This window comes from Phacochoerus africanus, chromosome 11 (genome assembly GCF_016906955.1).
Source record: "Phacochoerus africanus isolate WHEZ1 chromosome 11, ROS_Pafr_v1, whole genome shotgun sequence".
NCBI lineage: Eukaryota > Metazoa > Chordata > Mammalia > Artiodactyla > Suidae > Phacochoerus > Phacochoerus africanus.
The window spans coordinates 39,321,568-39,343,305 of NC_062554.1; the positions used below are offsets into that span (position 1 = coordinate 39,321,568).

General features: G+C 46.9%; 1 protein-coding gene across 3 annotated transcripts in view; it reads left to right on the forward strand.

Moving 5' to 3' along the window:
* Positions 1 to 21,738, forward strand: part of DIXDC1 (DIX domain containing 1) — an 80,284-nt gene that overhangs the window by 9,388 nt on the left and 49,158 nt on the right. Inside the window, exons 1-2 of one of the 3 annotated variants that reach the window (XM_047752351.1) lie at positions 1,732 to 2,098; positions 19,951 to 20,080. In XM_047752351.1, the coding sequence (XP_047608307.1) occupies positions 2,039 to 2,098; positions 19,951 to 20,080 (190 nt within the window). In that variant the 5' untranslated portion in view covers positions 1,732 to 2,038. Of the gene's footprint in view, positions 1 to 1,731; positions 2,099 to 6,846; positions 6,907 to 19,950; positions 20,081 to 21,738 lie in introns of those variants that run through there. The other 2 variants (XM_047752353.1, XM_047752352.1) reach the window with 2 other exon arrangements.

Here is a 21,738-nt window from a genome sequence, read left to right on the forward strand (position 1 = left end):
CTTGTTGCATTAACACGGGTTAGTGACTCAACTGAGTGTTGAGTCACTTACACCATGAGTCCATTACACCATGGACTAGGGTGGTGGTGAGGGGAGTTCTTAGCAACCAAATTTCCCAGCTAGATGATGAAGGACAGTGGTCTTCTGACTTGTGGGCTGTTCAGATTCAGTTTGATCCAGTGTCATGGCTTTTCCCCAGCCTTAGCCAGAATTGAACCCACAGCATTCAACCAGCAACAGCCATTTAACACCTTGGCTGACTTCTGCTTCCTGCTTGCTGTGGTCAGAGGGAGGTGTGTTTTTTCTCAGAAGCATCTTTGTGTTTAGCAGCTTTAGACATTCAGGCAAGATGTAGCCAGTTCTGACCGTTCTAAGTAAGGACGTTCTTCTCTAGTGACCCGAGGATGAGGTTAGGTTGAATAAAAGCCATTACTGACTTTTCTCGATAAGGTACTAATGGGGATTTGAGGAGGGAATTTGTGCCTTTGGAAAATCACTCCTGTAGAGTCCTATCTTCTGGAGTTCCTGTTGTGGAGCAGTGGAAACAAATCTAACTAGTACCCATGAGGATGCGGGTTCGATCCCTGGCCTCGCTCAGTGGGTTAAGGATCTGGTGTTGCTGTGAGCTACGGTGTAGGTCACAGATACGACTTGGATCCTGCATTGCCGTGGCTGTGGTGTAGGCTGGCAACTGCAGCTCTGATTCGACCCCTGGCCTGGGAACTTCTATATGCCACAGGTGCAGCCCTAAAAAGCAAAAAAGATGAAGAAAGAAAAAATAGAGTCCTAACTTCTCAAACAGTCTCTCACTAACCAGCTGTGTCCTTGGGCAAGGCCTGACCTTCTCTGAGCCTTAACACCCAGTAAACCCTTCCCTCCCATCTGGGATCACGAGGTGTAACATAATATGGGTGTTCTTTCAGCTTCCAGTTTTCCTATAGAAACAAGAGTGTGCACCAAGGACACAGATGACTAGTATTTTAAAAATAAATAATCAAGACTGTGACTGGAATAACCAGAAACAAAGGGGAAGAGCTCTCTGTTCTGTTTGAGGAAGCTCTTACCTAACCCTTTCCAGTGCACCAGGACATTGTACAATTATTTTCATTAAAACCCATTTAATTAAGTTAAAACATTTAAAACATGGTTTCACATTTTTAGCACTTATTTTCAAAAGAAAGAAAGCTTTTTTGGTAAAGCCTTCTTCATCTTTGGTTACCCTTGATGTCCCTATTTTGATCCTGTGATTGGTTTAGCACCACTTTATTAAATGTACCCCAATAACATCAATAACTAAAGCGCTCTATCCTCTCTTTGTGACTGTCCCTTTTTGATACCCCTTCTTTAGCCTAACCTCACTGTCCAGGCCCCATATGGGAAAAGGTTGCTGGGGGTTAAAAAGCTAGTCTGGGAGTAAAAATCCTATGACTCACTCCCCTTCTCAGCCACCTTGCCTTGTGGTGGGGAGCTTGAGTTCTTAAGCCATCAGAGAGAGAGAGAGAGTGTGTGTGTGTGTGTGTGTGTGTTTGTGTGTGTGTGTGTGTGTGTGTGTGTGTAGGGCATCCACACGCAGCCATACCCCCTGTGCGTCCGTGTGTATTGGGGCGGGGGGGGGGGGGCGCGCACGCTCCAGCAGCCCTGCTGTATGTGTGTGTCTGCAGCGTAGGCACATACGCCGCCGCCCCCCACGCCCGACCCCCGGCCCGGTGTGTGAGCGTGTGCGTGTACGTGTGTGCGCGCGGCGCGGGGCTCTCCCTGACGCACGCCGGGCAGGGGCCCCCAGCCAGCGCCCCTCCGCCTGGTGCGCGCCCAGCAGTTTCTATAGGAACCGCGACAGCGCGGGGCGCCTCCTGCAGATCCCCGGTGCGAGCATGCCCAGTGGAGGCCGCTAGTTTGGCCCGGGTCTGGGTTTCCAGTAAGTGGCATGCGGGACTCCGGAGACATCCCAATGAGCTGAGCCGGGAGTCTTTGTGTGCACGGGGAGGAGGAGGCGGCGGCCGCCGGCCCGGAGACCCCGCCCGGGGGGCCGGCAGGAACAATGCTAGCCTGTTTGACCCGGGGGAACTTACTGGACGTTCTGCAGGAGGGCTTCAATGAGGTAACTGCTCCTCCCACTCCCCAGCTCCCCCTGCCTTAACGCCTCCAGCCTCATCTCTGGAAGGGGTCCTCCTCCGCCTGCATTCTTACCGGACGCAGAACAACCCCCTGCAGAACCCCAAGCTAAGGTGGGGGTGGGTACAGTACAGAGGAGCCTGGTGAACCCGGAGGGATCAAAAGGGCTGACTGCTTCCAGCCAAGCTGGGCAATGACGTTCCCTGGTAGCTTGCCTGTGCCCAGAAGACAGGACCACGAATTCTGAGGTCATCTCCTTCCAGAAGAAGTTGTCTCATCCCTCTCTGGGCTTTGCCCGCAGGACATCCCCAGGGAAGCCCATGACTATATGGCAGAGGTGCTCCTTCTGTTTGAGGAGTAAGTGGGTGAGCCAAAGGAGGTGGCATGCATTGGTAGAAAGTTTGAGCAAGGGCAGGAGGAGTAGGTGGTCCGCAGGAAGTGCCCACTTCGTGTTCACATCACTTTCTAAATCCAGGGCAGTGCATTCCCCCCAACCACCAGCCTGCTTGGCAGAGGGGACCTAAGAGGAGAGAGAGGTTTCTGGGCCTGATTCAGGGGAGCTGGGGTTTGCCCCTTTCGGTGTGAGAGGGGGGACCTAGGGCCTCAGTCGGACAGGCAGTGTGGGCTAGGGCTGGCGGACAGTCTTTTTCTCTTCACTTGCTTTTCTCTCAGAATTCTGGTGTTTATCCAGTTTTCTTTTCTAGTGACCCAGACCATTTGGGTTTAAGACCTTTGTCCCTTGTGGTTGGCTCCAATGTCCTCCATGGCTTCTGAGCCCCACCCGGTGGGTTGCCTTATCCCAGCATCCCTTACAAGGAGAGGTAGATGGTTAGTTGTCTTTCTTCCTTTCTCCCTCTTTTTCTTTCCACCTCTCCCTCTCTTCCCTTTATGGCGTTTTTTAAAGATTTTTTTTTTTTATTATAGTTGATTTACAATGTTGTGCCAATTTCTGCTGTGCAGCATATTGACCCAATTATACATATATACATCCTTTATTTCCTATATCTTCCATCACGTTCTATCACAAATGATTGGATATAGTTCCCTGTGCCATATTGCAGGACCTCATTGCCTATCCATTCTAAACGTAATATTTTTTAAAGTCAGTTTTTAATTAAACAGTTAACATACGAATCCATTCTCTTCATAATGATGAACCTCACAGGCAAGACTGAGAGCTTTGGCCGCCCCTGCCATCCTGGCCTTTTCCCCAGAGGTAGCCATTCTCATGAATTTGTGTATAAGATTTTCTTTCTACATCTGCACAGCAGGCTCTTTCCTTAATAGCTGTTTTTAATTAAGAAGCTCTGCAGCCTGACCTGCCTCAGATCCTTCCCCAGTCCTGGCCCCGGTGCCCCAGCCTTGTCCTTGACACAGAGGAAAACGGCGCAAATGCTATCCCCACCTCACTAACTGAGTCAGAGTTTTCCTTTGGCTGAGGGGTGTCATAGCCTTCACTGAAGGGCAGAGCTTGTGTCCCGTCTGCAGTGCGGGTCTCCCCGTCTTTGCATCATTCCCCTTTGATCACGTGGAAGGGAATTGTTAACAAAGAGCCACAGTCTGAGAGTTGAAACAGACCAGCCAGGAAGCCACTCCTTGAGTGCTTCTAGTATTCCTGGTTCCTCTATTCTCACCCTCTGCCTTGGGGCCTCCCCTGGTCTCAAGCCTCATAGAAGCTCCTTGGGCCTTCTTATGTCCTCCCTTCTTTGTAAGTCAGCCCCCAGGGATCAGGATCCATGGTCTTAAAGGGAGGAGGAAACCAGCACAGAGTCAGTCCTAGTCTTTGCCTTCTGCTCATTTCATCTCCGAACCTTTCAGCTGAAGAGCCAGGGAGACCAAGAGGCTTGGCTGTCTTTTCCAGGCTTTGGTGCTTCCATAAATGTCCCCTGACGTCCAATTCTTATAAAACATAAGGGAAAAGGAGAATTGGGAGAGTTTTCTTTTTGTGGTAGTAATAGTCTTCATAAAAGCAACAGTCAACTTTATAATTAATTCATCTTTAGAATAATGCAGTAATGTCTCTTGTCTCTGACATTTGATTTTCCTACTCATAAACTTCCCTCCACCCCCTCTACAGGCTAATGTACAATCTGTTCCCTTCTGTTAATAGATTTAAACTCTAATAGCCAATAGGTACAACATTTGGTTTCTCTGAGAAACTGACATTGTCTGAATAATACTAATAGTAGTATGTTTAATCTCAATGGTCCCTAGCAGTGTAATTCTTTCATATACATAGTAAATTAATTCCTTTCACATACAGTATCACACCTAGTGCTGCTGAATAATGGTACAGCTGGTCATTTCAGAATTGATGGGGCCCTTTTTGACCTATTCTAGCCTCTGGGGTTGCTTAATAGATCTTGTAATGTTCAGTGTCTTTTGTTCGAGTCATGTGATAAGGGTGTAAATAGGGACTTAAAAGCTCATGTCAGAATCCACTTCAGTTTCTCCGAGAAGCTCTTCCTGCTGGGGCTGAGAATACCACACGTGTATCCAGTCATCTCCTGGGAATGAGCCAAGCGTATCTGAAGCTCTTCTTTATCACCCAGATGCTTTATAGGTCTATGTGGTTAGGGCTGTGACCTCATTCTCCATGGCAGAGAAAACTGCCACAGGAAATGAAGCTGTGGCCCTAATTGGTTAATTATAAGGGAGCCCTGCAGCAGAGAAACCCTGTGCTCTGAACCAAGGCTTCCCTCTACCGCCGTTGGCTTCTGTTCTCAGTCTCTTTGCCGCTGTGCATGACTATGCAGGACAGAATTTTCTTCTGCCACATTCCTCCAATAAAGCCCTGGCCTCCACACAGCTGATAAATTACTCCCAGAACGGATCCGTGTCAGTGTTGTGGATGCAGTCCCTCTTGTGGACGTAGTGAATCTGCATTGTGGATTATCCACAAGTTTTGGCTCTTGCCTCCTTCTGTAGCCCACCCTGGCTGTCGTCCCCCATCCCCTGTGTTCTCGGCCTGGCCAGGCTTTCTGTCGGTCACAATTTCCCCATTCTGCACCTACCTCAAAATTATTTATTTGCCTTCTTGGCCCCTTGGTATTGATGTTGTCATAGGAGTGTTGTCTTTGATTCATGTCAATATGAATTTCTGCAAGTGCTTTTTCTGGGGCCCAAATTGTCTTTCAAAAAAAAAAGCGGGGGGGGGGGGTGGAGTTCATGGCGCATTGGAAAGGAATCCAACTAGGAACCATGAGGTTGCCGGTTCGATCCCTGGCCTCACTCAGTGGGTTAAGATCTGGCGTCTCCGTGAGCTGAGCTGTGGTGTAGGTCACAGACTTGGCTTGGATCCTGTGTTGCTGTGACTGTGGCACAGGTCGGCAGCTATAGCTCTGATTCGACCCTTAGCCTGGGAACCTCCATAGCCACGGGTGTGGCCCTAAAAAACAAAGGAAAAAAAAAAAGACTTTGGTGCTTGTTTGGAAAGGTTTTTAGTAGACCTGAAACTATGATATGGTTTGGCTGCTAAGCATTCATCCATCTAGTTATTTCAATTCATTATTGGGTGAGGGAATGGATAAAATAATTAAAAAAACATGTGGTCCCTGCTTCCAAGGAATTTATCGGGAGAAACTGATACGTATACTGCAAAAAACCATAATATGCAGTAAGCATCATAAAAGAGGTGGTGTTTTGTGGGAGATCAGAGAGTTATCTTACTCGACGGTATCATAAAAAGCACCAAATATTTACCAACCTGCATGCTTGCTGAGGCCAGACGTTTTTCCCTGCTCCACTGGTAAACTTACATGCAAGCGCTCCTTCCGCAAACATTCACTGAAGTCCTGTGTTTACCAGGCACCATGCCCGGTTCTGGAAATAGAAGTCAAAAACATAGAATCTGTGCCATGGAGCTCACAGGCCAGCAAAGATGGAGCAAGTGTTCGGAGTAGAAACCTGGGAAAACTGTGATGATCCAGAAATCTTGGTCGGTAGAGCCAAACAGTGCCTGGCTGGAGAGTGATGGCCTGAGGGACTGGAAGCTGTGGGAATTATCTATTAAAATGTTGGGCGACAGGAAATCAGTTGTCTGAGCCTTAACCTTTTAAACAGATGACTTGGAAGACTTTCCCTGCCCGTTTCCCTCCAACTAGAAACATAGACATTTAAATCCCATATTGAGATTCCTCTGCTTGGCAAGCCCTGAGAAATATAGGAAGAGCCTTTGTCTGTGTCATCCCCATAAGGGGGACATAAGATGAGTAGAAGGGGATTGGCAGGTGGAGCAGCTGCAGGGGACATCGCTCCTGAGGGCCCCATGCCTTCCCTGGAGGAAAATTTGCAACATGGGCCAACTGGAGGCTCTCAGTCATTTCCACAGTGAACTCCTCTGTGCTTTACAATAGAAATGAAAGACCTGTTCCGACTTCAGTGTAACCGAGCACCACGCCCCCTAACCTTCTTTCTATCCTGACTGATTTCTGCTCTCCTCACCCAGGCTCCTTGGCTCTGTTCCCACTAGAGTCAGTGCCAGCTAAACAGATGCTCCCTAGCAGCAAGCTTGCAGGCTGTTTTATGTTCCTTGTGGTGAGTGATGGCCTGGCCAGGCATGTGGAAGAGTGATTGGGCGCTGTTTGCCAGGTGCCACTCGCCCAGGCAGTTCAGAGAGTCAGGGGCGGGGTGGGGGTTGGGGGCCTGGAAATGCTTTGGCCTCAATGACTGTCCTTCTTGTCTAGGCTTTGAGAACCAAAGACTCAAAGTAACATTTTCCTAAATGTTTCCTTAGGTGTTACGGCCAAACCAGACCCCATTTGAGTGGTCATGGACATAACCTTCAGTGGTCAGGTATGGCAAGGGGGCCAATCCCCAAAGCCCTAAGGGTGGGCTCCATGCTGTTTCTAGGATAAGGGACACTCATAGACCATACACTGACACTTCATTCATTCATTCTTTTGCACGTATTTACTAAGTACTCACCTTGTAATACACACTCATGAAGGAACAAAGGGTTTCTGTAACTCGTAACTAGTGGAAATTTTATTTTAGTTTTTTTTTTTTGTCTTTTGTCTTTTTAGGGCTGCACCTGTGGCATATGGAGGTTCCCAGGCTAGGGGTCGAATCGGAGCTGTAGCCACCGGCCTACGCCACAGCCACAGCAACGCCAGATCCGAGCCGTGTCTGTGACCTACACCACAGCTCACAGCAATGCTGGATCCTTAACCCACTGAGCGAGGCCAGGGATAGAACCCACAACTTCATGGTTCCTAGTCGGATCTGTTTCTGCTGTGCCACGACGGGAACTCCACTAGTGGAAATTTTAAAATAAAGTCAGGAGATGATATCTTTCCAAAAGGTTTGAGCTCTTCAGTTTCTAATATATTCTTGGACCTCTGGGCTGAACACGCATACAAAGAAGACATGTAATACTTTTACTCATGAACTTTATTTTTACCTAATTACCCACCAGTTTCAAAGAATAGCTCTTCCTGGTTCGGTAAAGGCCAGAAAGAGTTAACAGAAAAGAAATACGATGTTGCATTTTTTTTTTACAGCAGAATTTAGACCAGTAATAACTCAAGACTTCAAACCTCCTGCCTTCCTCTCAGTTGCCCAGCAAGGTCTCCACTCACATCTCATCTTCTGCAGCTGGAGGGTCTCAGTGTTCCGAACAGGTGTCTGGTTTCACTGGAAAGTGGATTTCCTTCCTGAGTCCTGCAGGTCTCCTTCCCCAACTCTCTGTCTAGTGCCCTGCAAGAGCCCACTGCTGTTCGTGTTTGTCGGAAGGGAGCCAGACAGTCAACTTCTTGGATGTTTCTACAGTGGGAAACACTAGACTTCCCTAGTGAAGCCCAGTCCATGCTTTTGCAACTCTGACCAAATAAGTCCCCTGCAGGAATTCTCTTTGACGTGGAGGCTTAAAAGAGATGGAGCAGAAACAGTGTTTACAGAGTTGTTTGGAAGGAAGTGCAGATCCCAGAGAAAAATAGAAAGTTACATTTGACAACCAGAAAGCTTTCGAGGTCACGCTTTCTCTCACATAGGAGGAAGGCGCACAGGATTGTCTATTCCGAAAGAGTTTTAACTCACCGTATTGGCCAGTGGTGTGGGTGACCTGGAGGAAGATTGTGGCCTCAGCCGCTCCTTGGTATAACCACTGCCCTCACAACCTCAGACCAGTCCTGCTCACACAGCTTGGACTGGTGCTCCATCTCCTTTTCCTTCCGCTGAGGCCTGGTTCAGGTGGTCACAAAAAACTCGCGGTGTTCCTAGACTTTCGGATGACATGGGCATCCTTCTTGCTTCCCCAGAACAAGTTAGAGATGTCAGTTCTGGTTTGAGATTTGTTCTGTGCTGTCATTGACATTGACTGTCCTGTTTTCTTTCTCAGTTTGGTTCTAAGTGTCAAGAACCCATCTTGAAGCAGCAGAGATAGAAAGTGGAATTTACTGGCTCATGGAATCCAAGGAAAGTCTGAAAAACTCACCCATGGAAAGGGCAAGGATGGGGCAAAGTCCCAGAAACAAAGAAAATCAAGTTCTCAAACAGTGGCAGGCTCTCTCCCCTGCTCTCTGTCTCTTTCTGTAGGTAGCTCGAGTCTTTCTCACTAGAGATGGCCTTTCTCTCTTGGGTGGGTAACATGGCTTATGGCAACATCTAACTTTATCACAGAGAGATGGAGACAGAGAGGAAAGTCTGATTCTGTTTCCAAATGCCAGATTGAAAAATTCCAGGCACTGGCTGCATTTGACCAATCACCTCAGCTAGACCAGTCCCCTGCCACCAGTGGAGGGGATTATATGAGACCCGCTGGTCCTGTGCCCACCACTGTGTGTGCAGAGGTCTTTCTATAGAAGGGAGTCACTGTGAGCTACAGCACCCCCAGGGGCCTGATTTGAACCTCATTATGGTCCCCCTGAGCTTCTCCAGCTGTTGTTGGAAACTAGATCAAGGACTGGGGACATGTTCAAGATGTATTTCATAATAACCCAGATATTCCTATTTTTGAACCTGTCGCATCTTGTCGTCACTGAATCATAGACTTAAAAAATGACAGTGCTAGCAGGAAACAAAATGTGGTGGGCATTTTTTTTTGCCCAGCTGCTGAAAGGAGCCCTAAGGGGTAACTTCAAAATGGCTGGTGGTCCAGTGGCAGGGTGGATGGAAACAGAGAAAAAGAGAGTGAGTGAAACTAGCCCGTGGACCCCACCCCAGCCAGCCTTCACAAAGAAACTCTGCTTTTCCCTCTTTTATGTATCCAGACTTCATACAAGTTGCAATTCGAAAAATTATGAGACCAAAAAACCCAAGAAGAAAAAAATAAAACTACTGGTTCACCCCCCAGAGGGTAACATCCTCTTACAGAAAGCTCATGGTATTGCATTTGCTGCAGGAGCAGCTCAAGTCAATTACAAAACCAAGCAGCAGAGCTGCTCTGGGCCCAGGCTTGCACCACAGGCCTTTTTTTAAAGATAAACATCTTGGTGGGGGAAGGAAAGTGGGTGGTGTGGCTGGTCCTCCTAAGTGTCTACTTTGTTCTTCAAATCAATTTTTTTTTTTTCAGAGCCAGCAGTAGGCATTTACATTGAGAGCAAGGTCTTGCCTGCTCTTCGAGTGAGAAGTATAGGAATCTTCAAAGAGGAGACAAGCTGAGGCTTAGTTTAGCAGTCGGCTCCCAACTTAGATTTAAAGGGTGGGGAGAAGACCTGAAGTCAATGTGACCCTTAACCTGTGGACAGGAATTGCCCCCCACTCCCTTGTGAATCTCTCAGCTCTTTGTTAGATGCCACTTAACAGATCAACAGGCAAACAGTAGTGACATGACAAAGGCCTCTCTTCAATTAAAAATTTTTTATCAGGAGTTCCCGTCGTGGCGCAGTGGTTAACGAATCCGACTAGGAACCATGAGGTTGCGGGTTCAGTCCCTGCCCTTGCTCAGTGGGTTAACGATCCGGCGTTGCCGTGAGCTGTGGTGTAGGTTGCAGACGCGGCTCGGATCCTGCGTTGCTGTGGCTCTGGCGTAGGCTGGCGGCCACAGCTCCGATTAGACCCCTAGCCTGGGAACCTCCATATGCTGCGGGAGCGGCCCAAGAAATAGCAAAAAGACAAAAAAAAAAAAATTTTATCCGTGATTTCATTGAAGGCATGCTTATCAGTTTTTAAAATCACAGGAATCTGGGCAGAATGGCAAAACCCCTCAGCATTCTAACATCTACCACTTCCTGGAATGACTTCAGGATCCATGATGGAGACAGTCCAGCCTCCCAGTCCCCCGGACTGTCCCCACTGCAGTGATCGTCCCCCTCTGTGCCATTTCACTAAGGCCACAACCTGAAACTTATTCCACAGAATTGCCCCACCCCTGAAGTCTTGAACTCTGAAACTCTACCGTGTGCTCAAAGTCCCCATTCCCACTACGTTTGTTTTCAGTGGCATCGAGTTCTCTTCTCCTTATGCTTCTCCATCTTCTCAGTTTAGCAGCTTTCCTTTAATCTCTTCTCCCTGATGCAGGTTCCACCGTCAGTCCTTTCAAATGTATTCTCACCACCATCCTTGCTTCCTTTATCTGGTGACTGCTGCCTCTCCTCTGACCATTTCCAGTCCTATATTAGCTTTTTTCTGGTTTCCTTTGCTCAGGGGCAGGTCTGCTGCGCATTTCTGGAGGAAATCATATAACCTCGCTGATTGATTCAATTACAAAATGATGATTCCCAGCCCCAGCTGAGTCCTTGGTGCTGCCAGGAGATTTTTTTTTTTTTTTTTTTAATCCCTCCCTCCCACTGCCAGGAGATCTTGGTCACTGTTCTTTCCCGCTTCGCACAAGGTCCCTTTCCTGAGGCCTCCTTCTCTCTCACTGTCCCTTTCACTCTCTGCAGACACACCTGCCCACTTCATCATGAATGGAGGGGCACTTGGACCTGAGCCCCTGCAGCTGCCCTCTTCCCCACCTGCACGTTTCCCCGCAGAGGTACCTCCTCCTGCCTCTCTTGATCAGAGGAGGAAGCAGCCCTCTTCCCCTCTTCTGAAACCTCCTGCCTCTTTCACTCCCCTCCCCTTGTGTCCGTTTCTCCTTCACGAACCGCTCACTTCAGCCTGCAGATGTCCTCACATCCTAAAAACCCGCATTCCCTCCACCTCCCCCTCCAGCTACCCCCTCTCTCCTCCCCTCGCTGTTTCTGTTTACTTCCTGAGGTCTTCTCAGTTCACTGCCATCTGACTTTTCATCCCCATCTTAGTTCTCAAGAGGGTCCCCAAAGCCGGTTCAGTGTTACATGAAATGGGCTTTCCAGTCCTCAGCCCGGCTCTCCTCAGCATTTGACCTTCTTGAGCACCTGCCTTAACACTCTCTGGTCTGTGGATTCCCACACAACACTTCCTCGGCTCCTCTTCTGTCCCTCTGATTGCATGTTCTAAAATAATTTTTTCTTGCTCACTTCACGTGTCCCTTTAATGTTGATGTGCCCTGGCCCCTTCCCTGAGTTTTCCTTCCTTTTCTGTGTCGTTGTATGCTTTCTTTGGTGTAGTAGAAATAATGCGTTCCTTGGAGGAAGATGGAGTGGGTTCAGATTCCATTTTTTCCACTTATTAGTGATGTGATCTCGAGCAAGGCTTCCCATGTGAAAGATGGGGCTCAAGATGTTGATTTTAATGACTGGGTATGAGGCTTAAAGGAGATAATGGCCATAAAGGGCTTCATTCAGTGGCTGACAAGGATTGGCACTCAGTGCATTTTCATTCTCTTCTTTCCCTTCACTGCCCCCTCTCCCGACTCCCTTTCCCGCCAAATAACTTCCCTTTCTTTCTTTCCTTCCTTCCTTCCTTCCGCCTGCCTGCCTGCCTGTCTTTTTAGGGCTGCGCCCAAGGCATATGGAAGTTCTGAGGCTAGAAGTCAAATCGGAGGTGTAGCTGCCAGCCACAGCCACAGCAACTCGGGATCGGAGCTGCGTCTGGGAACTACACGACAGCTCACGGCAATGCCGGATCCCTAACCCACTGATCGAGGCCTGGGATCAAACCTGCATCCTCATGGATACTAGTCGGCTTTGTTACCGCTGAGCCACAACAGGAACTGTGCCAAATAACTTCTTATAGCTCACCTTACTTTTGGGGATGTTGTAGATCCCAGGATTTGGAGTCAGCACAGAGCTGAGATCCTTGTTCTGCCACTGACTGGCTGTGTGACGCTAGGCTGCCTGTTGCTCTGAACCTTGGCTTTCACATCTATAATATGAGAATAGTAGTTCCACACCGCTAATCAATGTAGGGGAGGGGAATAGCTATACTTATATATGAATAACACGGGGGTTAGGGGTGCCAACCTTCTGTATAGTGGAAAAACTACAAGACTTATAGTTGGCCCTCTGTCCCCAGGGTTCTGCATCAACTAGCTGCAGATGGTGTAGTACTATGAGATTTACCATTGAAAAATATCTGGGTGTAAGTGGAGGCACACAGTTCAAGCCCATGTTCAAGGGTTTGAACACATGCACACACAGTATCTGTATCTGTCTGTATGTCTATGAGAAGATGTGGTGAAATGCCTACCATATACCTGGCATGAAGTAAGTGCTTAGTAGACGGTCTTATTTGCACCTGTGACTATGCCTGTCACACACAGATGCTCTCAAGCATCTGTCTCCCATCTCACACCCATCTCGTGTGCTCTGGACCTGTGTTTTGCCAACTGGCTATAGAACATCTGTACCCTGATGTTTTGCAAATGGCTGAGACTGTTGTTAAGAACTGAACTGTTTGGAGTTCTGTTGTGGCTCAGCGGTAACAAACCTGACTAGTATCCATGAGGATGCAGGTTTGATCCCTGGGCTCACTCAGTGGGTTAAGGATCTGGTGTTGCAGGGAGCTATGGTGTAGGTTGAAGACATGGCTTGGATCCTGTGTTGCTGTGGCTGTAGTGTAGCCTGGCAGCTGTAGCTCCGATTCGACGCCAGCCTGGGAACTTTTTCATATGTCGATGATTCGGACCTAAAAAGACAAAAAAACAAAAATCAAAAACAAAAACAAAAAAACCTGAGCTGTGTGCTTTTCCCCAGTTCTTGCTCTTCACATTTTCTCCATGTTAGTTAAAGCATCACCATCCCTTCAGGGGTGACTTTTTTGGACTCTCTTTTTGTCATTGCCTACCTCCTGTCAGTCCTCTCTGACTTATTTCTGCAGTTTGTTCTTTTCTAACCTTTCCGCTTTGGTTAGAAAACAGTACTATCTTCTCTCACTTGAATTATTGCCTGGATGCTCCTTTTTCTGTCCCATATCCTACTCTGTGTCTTTCTAAGATACAGGTCTCCCAGTTTGCCTCTCCTGTTTCAAAACTCCATGCTTTCCTGTTGAAGGTCTTTAAGCCTTAAGTTTAAGTTCTGGTAGTTCTCGTGCTGACCTATTTCTTCATCATCACTGCCTGCTGCTGATTGGTCTGCCCACACTCTAATTTGTTAACTGGCTAGTCCTCCAAGATACCATATGCCTTCAGGCTCTTCCATTGTTTGTTTTTTTTTTTAAATCATCTCTTCCCAGGATGCCCTTTTCTTTTCTCCAGTTGGCAAACATCCTTAAAGAACCAGACAAACATCTTCTTCCCTTTTGACCCTTCCCTGATGCCCATATCCTTCTTCCTGTTGTTCCTTCTGTCCATAAATATTGTGTGTGTTTTTTTAATACTTCTCCATTGTCACAGCAATCACTTTGTAGCTTAGTTATTTATATACTCGTAATCACTGGGCTTGGCACAATGCCTGGCAGTGTTGGTTGATTTGAATAAATGAATGCATGAAATAACAGGGTCTGGGAGGATCTCGTGCGATGGGATCTAACAAGTCGAAATTTATTAAAGGTGCATGTGTTCAAGAATGAAAATCAAGAGATTGGCTTAGTAGCAGAATGTGTTAAACATTTTTAGGCGTTTGGTCGATGGCACTGTGTGGGTCCGCAATGTAAGGTGGCAACAAAAAAAAAAGAAGTAGAAGAGGATGAGGAAGAGGGGGAGGAAAAGGAGAAAAGAATGTGAAATACTTTGGATAAGAAAGCTGAGTGTCTGATTTTATACCCACAGGATTGTATTTGGTTCTGGATATTACGCTTTTAGAGGAATTTAGGCCAGAATAGTGACAGTTCTCTTAGAAACCTTTTCTTTTTTCTTTTCTTTTCTTTTCTTTTGGCTTTTTAGGGCCGAAGCTTCGGCATATGGAGGTTCCCAGGCTCAGCATCTAAACGGAGCTGCAGCTGCTGGCCTCTGCCACAGCCACAGCAACACCAGATCTGAGCTGCATCTGTGACCTACACCATAGCTCACGGCAATGCAATACCAGATCCATAACCCACTGAGCAGGGCCAAGGATCGAACCCACATCCTAATGGATACTAGTTGGATTTGTTAATCACCAAGCCACGACAGGAATTTCAAAGGCAGTTTTATCCCCATATACCATATTAACAAGTCTCAGGAAAAATAATCATAGAATTATCTCCATAAATGCTGACAAAGCTTTCATCAAAATGTAGCATCTATTCCTTATAAAACCACTCAAGAAAATAATACTTGATGGAGTCTTTCTTAACATGATAAAATATATATACCTTATTCCTAAAACCAGTCACTTTCTAAATTGGGAAATATACAAGTATTTTCTCTAAGTCCAGAGACAAGAGAAGGATGCCCACTGTCTTCACTATCTTCACTGTTATTCAGCATTGTACTGGAGGTGTTTAGAAATTGACTAGAGGCACAATGCCAGGTAAAGGAGTAAAATGACTTCTTTTTGTGTATAATATAATAGTGATCCTGGAAATCATTGAGAATCATTGATAAAACTCCAACAATAAAAGAAAAGGTAGCAAGATATAATGGTAACCCATTGAAATTAACAGCTTTCGCATATACAGAGAGTAACTCATTAGAGAAAGTCTGGTAGAGAAAACCTCATTTAAAATCACAATGAAGGAGTTCCCGTCGTGGCGCAGTGGTTAACGAATCCGACTAGGAACCATGAGGTTGCGGGTTCGGTCCCTGCCCTTGCTCAGTGGATTAACGATCCGGCGTTGCCGTGAGCTGTGGTGTAGGTTGCAGACGCGGCTTGGATCCCGCGTTGCTGTGGCTCTGCCATAGGCCAGTGGCTACAGCTCCGATTCGACCCCTAGCCTGGGAACCTCCATATGCCACGGGAGCGGCCCAAGAAATAGCTAAAAAGACAAAAAAAAAATAAAATAAAAAAAAAATAAAATCACAATGAATGAGAATTGATCTGCTGTGTAGCACTGGGAACCATGTCTGGTCACTGGTGATGGAACATGATAATGTGAGAAAAAAGAATGTATACATGTATGTGTAACTGGGTCATCTTGCTGTGCAACAGAAAATTGACAGAACAGTGTAAATTAGCTATAATGGAAAAAATAAAAATAATTAAAAAATTGAATACTTAGAAGTGAACTTAACAAGAAATTAATAAGAAATTAAGACCTACAAGAGGAAAACTTTAAACCACCCCCGAAAGACACACATTTAAACAAATGGAAAGACACCCTCTTTTCTTGAATAGGATGATTCCACATCATAAAGATGACAGTTCCCTTCGTGGCTCAGCAGTTAACAAACCCGACTATCATCCATGAAGACGAGGGTTTGATCCCTGGCCTTGCTCAGTGGGTTAAGGATCTGGCGTTGCTGGGAGCTGGGGTGTAGGTTGCAGACGTGGCTCGGATCCCATGTTGCTGTGGTTGTGGTGGTGTGGAAGGAGGATTGGACTTGGGAGTCAGAGTGAATGTCATATTTGTAGCTTATGGAGTGACCTTGAACAATTTATTTTACTATTTTTGAGGCTCAGTTTCCAGTTAGCAGAATAGATACAGTAAAATCTCCCTGGCCAATGAGCATTAGAGAAACTGTTTAAAGGACCCAGCATGGCTCTTGACACAGAGTAGGTGTTCAGAAAAGTGACAGTTATCATCATGTATGCTATAGACTGCTCTTTATTGGAAGACTAGAGCTATGATTAATGTGCATGAAAAGTACTGTTAGGAACCTCAAAGCAGTTTTGCATCGAGACACCTTTCTTCTATTCAACAGCCAGAAGAAAGCTGTAGTTGTGTAGGTAAAATTATCTTGGCTTAATGAAAAACACTTGTTCTTGTCTGCCCCTGCATCAGTAACTTTTACAATCATTTTAAGTCTTGGCCTGATGAAATGTGGCAAATGATTCACTGATTCAAACAGATATGTGTTAAGTACCTATTACTCCTGAGTTCAACTCTTATTATAACTTCCTGCATGGAGCGGAATTCAGACCAGAGCTCCTTTGAGCTCACTGTCCTCTTTGCTGCTTTTCCTCCTGTAGGAGACCGCCTGACCATGGGCTTCACGTTGGGTTAATACTCTTCTTAGCACCTTGTACACCCTGCCATGATGCTTGTCTCTACCGGCCTGCAAGCTTCTCCTCCTCTTCCTCTCTTCTCTTTTTTCCTGTGAACTTCTTGAAAGCCTAAGGCTCTTTGTAGCCCCATAATAGCACTCTCCTGCATGTCACTTATTGTTGAACCAATTGGGTGACATAGGACGTCCTCAGGGAGCTCAGAATCTGAGGGGTTGGGAGGGGTCAGGGAAGGCTTCCTGGAAGAGATGATGCCTGAGCTGAGATTTAAGAGGAGATGGCAGGCAGGGGGAGGCAGGGTGGCTGGACCACGTGGCGGGTTTGGGGCACTGCATGAGGATTGAACGGAGTGAACCATGGGGGGCAGTTGCGGGGAAGGGGAGGCAGGGGGTGAGTGAAGCTGGAGAAGAAGTAAACGCCAGTTCGCCAGTTTGTGACAGACTTACAGGCAGCTAAGGAGATTGGATTTTATCTTGAGAATGATGAGAAGCCAGGGAAGGATTTTAAGCAGGAATGTATGCAAGGTGGGTCAAGGGTGATATTAGATCCAGGGAGATGGGTGAGGAGTTTTGTACAGAAGCCAGGTAATCAGACCCAGCTGTTACCCTTAATGCCTTTCTGGTCTTAACCTGTTTTCCCTGGAGCACAGTGGTTTACTCTGCAGGTGCCCTTTGCCTGGCCTGCCTCGCCCAGTGCTGTGCTGGGAGCAGACCTAAACGGGAGTCTGGCCCACATTAAGGCAGAAGGTGTAACGGCTTGTATTCTGCAGAGTGAGTTGAATAGTAAGAGGTCCTAGGTAAATGCTTGGGCCACCTTTACTGGGTTTCATTACCAAGTCTGCTATGTCCTAGCTAGGGGAACATTGGAGAAGTCACAGAATTTCTCTGAACCCCATTCATAGAATGGAAATGGTACTGACCCTTCAGTGCTGTCCTGAGAATTGAATTAGATGATGATAATGAAAATAATAATGACCCTTTAGTAAGCATCAACTGTGTGACAGGCTATGTCCAGGTACATTATTAACTCATTAAAACATAAATACCAAAAATAGTATGTGGTTCATGGTAGGTACTTGATAAATAAATTCCTCCCCGCACCTCCTGTTGATCATCGCACTTGCTGCAGTGTGTCAGTAGCTGGTAGATTATTGCCTTAGCACTGCCTCCCGAAGGACTTTATTTATTCCCACAAATTGACAGAGAGAGAAAAATAGTAAGATTTAATTTAAGCTCAGGAAGCAGCCAGTGAGTAATTTCCAACATCATTTCATGAAGGAAGTACCTGAGGCTTAGAAATCAACAGAACTTTAACCAAATTATGATTAAATACCATTAGCCCTTGAACTTCAACTTTAGGTTCAGGGTCTTGGACTTCTACAGAAACCAGACAGGGCCACTGCCTGTACTATGACATTGTTCATGTGTTATTTTGATATTTATACATTATTTATATTATTTGGGGTGCCCATCTTCACACCAAAAAATCAGAACAAACACTTGACTACAAGCTCTGTTTAAAAGGGAATATGGGAGTTCCTGTTGTGGCGAAGAGGAAACGAATCTGACTAGGAACCATGAGGTTGCGGGTTCAATCCCTGACCTTGCTCAGTGAGTTAAGGATCCGGTGTTGCCCTGAGCTGTGGTGTAGGTGGAAGACGCGGCTCAGATCTGGCATTGCTGTGGCTGTGGTGTAGGCCGGCGGCTATAGCTCTGATTAGACCCCTAGCCTGGGAACCTCCATATGCTGTGGGTGTGGCCCTAAAAAGACAAAAGAAAAAAAAAAGGAATATGTAAGGCTCTCTAAGAGTTGGGAAGAGTTATACATCCTACCTGGATCTGACAGGCTCCTGATGTTATGGGGCCCTAGCTTTGTCTGAAAATAAATGAGAATAAGTGAAGTCTCCCCATCCAACCCTGTTCTTCAGGAACACTGCTCATCATAGTCTTTCTTTTTCACTTCTTTTTTTTTGTCTCTTTTGTCTTTTTTTTTTGTTGTTGTTGTTGTTGCTATTTCTTGGGCCGCTCCGGCGGCATATGGAGGTTCCCAGGCTAGGGGTTGAATTGGAGCTGTAGCCACCAGCCTACGCCAGGGCCACAGCAACGCAGGATCCGAGCCGCGTCTGCGACCTACACCACAGCTCACGGCAACGCCGGATCGTTAACCCACTGAGCAAGGGCAGGGACTGAACCCGCAACCTCATGGTTCCTAGTCGGATTCGTTAACCACTGCACCACGACGGGAACTCCCTCTTTTTCACTTCTTTGTGCAGGTTTTAGGTAACTAGATTCTCTCTGATAATATAAGCATGGAATAAAACTGACTGTAGCAATCCCAGGATTATAGGCTCAGGAGAATAAAGCTTGGGTGATTTCAGGTACGCCTCATTGTAAAGAAAGCAGCTATGGGAGTGGGAGTTCTGAGCTTGGTTTGTTGTTGATTCCAGGTTCCCCAAGAACAATTCTTAGGAGTATCCCAGTCCATTGTGTGCACAGGACATGAGTGATTGCTCCTGAGAAGCACGGTGGATTGCTGGCAGCAGTAATGACACTCAAAAACTGGCTATGGGCTGTTTCTGTTGTGGCTCAGTGGGTTAAGAACCTGACACAGGAGTTCCTGTTGTGGCGCAGTGGTTAACGAATCCGACTAGGAACCATGAGGTTGCAGGTTCGGTCCCTGCCCTTGCTCAGTGGGTTAACGATCCGGCGTTGCCGTGAGCTGTGGTGTAGGTTGCAGACACGGCTCGGATCCCGCGTTGCTGTGGCTGTGGTGTAGGCCAGCAGCTGGAGCTCCCATTAGACCCCTAGCCTGGGAACCTCCATATGCCGCCGGAGCGGCCCAAGAAATAGCAACAACAACAACAAAAGACAAAAAAAAAAAAAAAAAGAACCTGACACAGTCTCCATGAGGGTGTGGGTTTGATCCCTGGCCTCACTCAGTGGGTTAAGGATCCAGCGTTACTGTGACTGTGTCGTAGGCTGGCAGTGCAGCTCCAGTTTGTTCCTGTTGTGGCGCAGAGGAAACGAATCTGACTAGGAACCATGAGGTTGCGGGTTCAATCCCTGACCTTGCTCAGTGAGTTAAGGATGTGGCGTTGCCGTGAGCTGTGGTGTAGGGAATTCCATATTGCACAGGTGTGGCTCTAAAAAGAGAAAACAAAATGAAACAAAGAAAAAAAACCCTCACTGTGATTCTGGCTCAGCCTTTATCCCTGGTCGTCAACAGAGCAAAATTCAAGGAAAGCAGGAGTCCTAATCACTGAAACCCTCGTCTGCGTATCTGTGTCTACACTGCCACCCAAGTCAGAGCTTAGCTTGTCCCTGGAGACTAGCAGAAACCTAGAGAATTTGTGAACATGCTCCACGTCTGACTATCTTTCTTGCTTAAAAGCTTCTCCTCCTCCCTCTGGATATCGATTGCCCACCGAAGCCCATCAAATGCTGCCTTGGTGGGTGCAGGGAGGGATAAGAAAAACACGCAGCCTTTCCCTTATTTCCAACCTTTCATTTTCCAGCAACAGCTGCAGGCATATGTGGCCTGGGTGAACGCACAGCTGAAGAAGAGGCCGGCGGTGAAGCCTGTGCAGGACCTGCGGCAGGACCTCCGCGATGGGGTGATCCTGGCATATCTCATCGAGATTGTTGGTCAGTTGGCCCCGGACCCTGATGCTGGCATAAACCAGAACATATCTTCCATATGCCCTTCAGGGCAGATTGCTCCTTCTTTAAAATAGATGGAAGTGGAAGTAGAGAAGACTTAAGATACTTGCCCACGGTTAATTAACGTCATTTATTAGTCAGTAAACACCGTGTTCCAGGTGCTGTATTAAGGCTTTGGGAATATGACGATGAGCACAGTCTGTGCTCTCAAAAGTCTCCCAGTCTAGTTGGAAAGACTGGAAAGTGAAGTCACTTCTGCTAATGGACTTAATACTCTGATGGGGCAAGTACAGATAGGAGCTCATGGGCGGCACCCAACGCAGTCTTTGGGGTTCAGGGATGGCTTGCCAGAAGATTTAATGTCTGAGCGGAGGCTGGGAAAGGAAGTGGTAACCAGGAAAAAAAGTGTGTTAGCAGCAAAGGGGCCCATCTAGGATATTCACTACCGTAATACTTCACGAGAGGGCTTGTCCTCTTGAAGTCCTGGAGTTATTGCCAGTCATTCTTTTTCTTCTTTTTTTCTTTTTTGGCTGCAATATGCAGCGGCTTGATGTGGGTTCTCAATTCCCAGACCTGGGATTGAACCTGGGCCACAGCAGTGAAAGCACTGAATCCTAACCACTAGACCACCAGGGAAATCCTCTGTCATTCGTGTGTGTGTGTGTGTGTGTGTGTGTGTGTGTGTGTGTGTGTGTGTGTGTGTGTGTGTGTGTGTGTGTGTTTAGGGCTGAATCTGTGGCATATGTAGGTTCCCAGGATAGGGGGCAAATCAGAGCTGCAGCTACAGGCCTAATGCCACAGCACAGCAACGCCAGATCCAAGCCTCCTCCTCTGCCTACTCCGAAGCTCATGGCAACACCGGATCCTTAACCCACTGAGCGAGGCCAGGATTTGTACCTGTGTCCTCATGGATACTAGTCAGGTTTGTTACTGCTGAGCCACAATGGGATCTCCCCAGTCATAACCTTATTTCCCTAGCATACGTCCGTAGCTCTGTTATTATTTCTCTCACCAAATGATAATTGTTTACCCATCTGTCTCTCCTTAATAGAGAGCTCTTGGAGTTCCCGTCGTGGCACAGAGGTAACGAATTTGACTAGGAACCGTGAGGTTGCAGGTTCGATCTCTGGCCTCGATCAATGGGTTAAGGATCCGGCATGGCTGTGAGCTGTGGGGTAGGTCAAAGACGCAGCTTGGATCCCGTGTTGCTGTGGCTCTGGCGTAGGCTGGCAGCTACAGTTCAGATTAGACCCCTAGCCTGGGAACCTCCATATGCTGCGGGTGCGGCCCTAAAAAAAAAAAAAAGAACTGAGCTCTTTAAGAACAGGTACAGGGTATTTTTTGTTTGTTTGTTTCCATAACCCTAAACCGAGTGCAGGCACATAATAGGTACTCAGACATTCATTGTCATAGAAGTCAGCTCACTTTGCATAGAGCCTTTGACAGCGCAGGCTTTGTGAGTGGTATGTAGGATGGCAGCTTTGCTACAGGCAGCCTATCCATGAAAACCTCATTCAGACAGCTCAAGGATTCATCAGTATTTGCTTATAATGATAGTAACCATGGTAATAGTAATAGCAGCTGCTATGTATTGAACACTTTTTCATTTAATTTCATTTAATCATCAACCTTTGAGAAATATA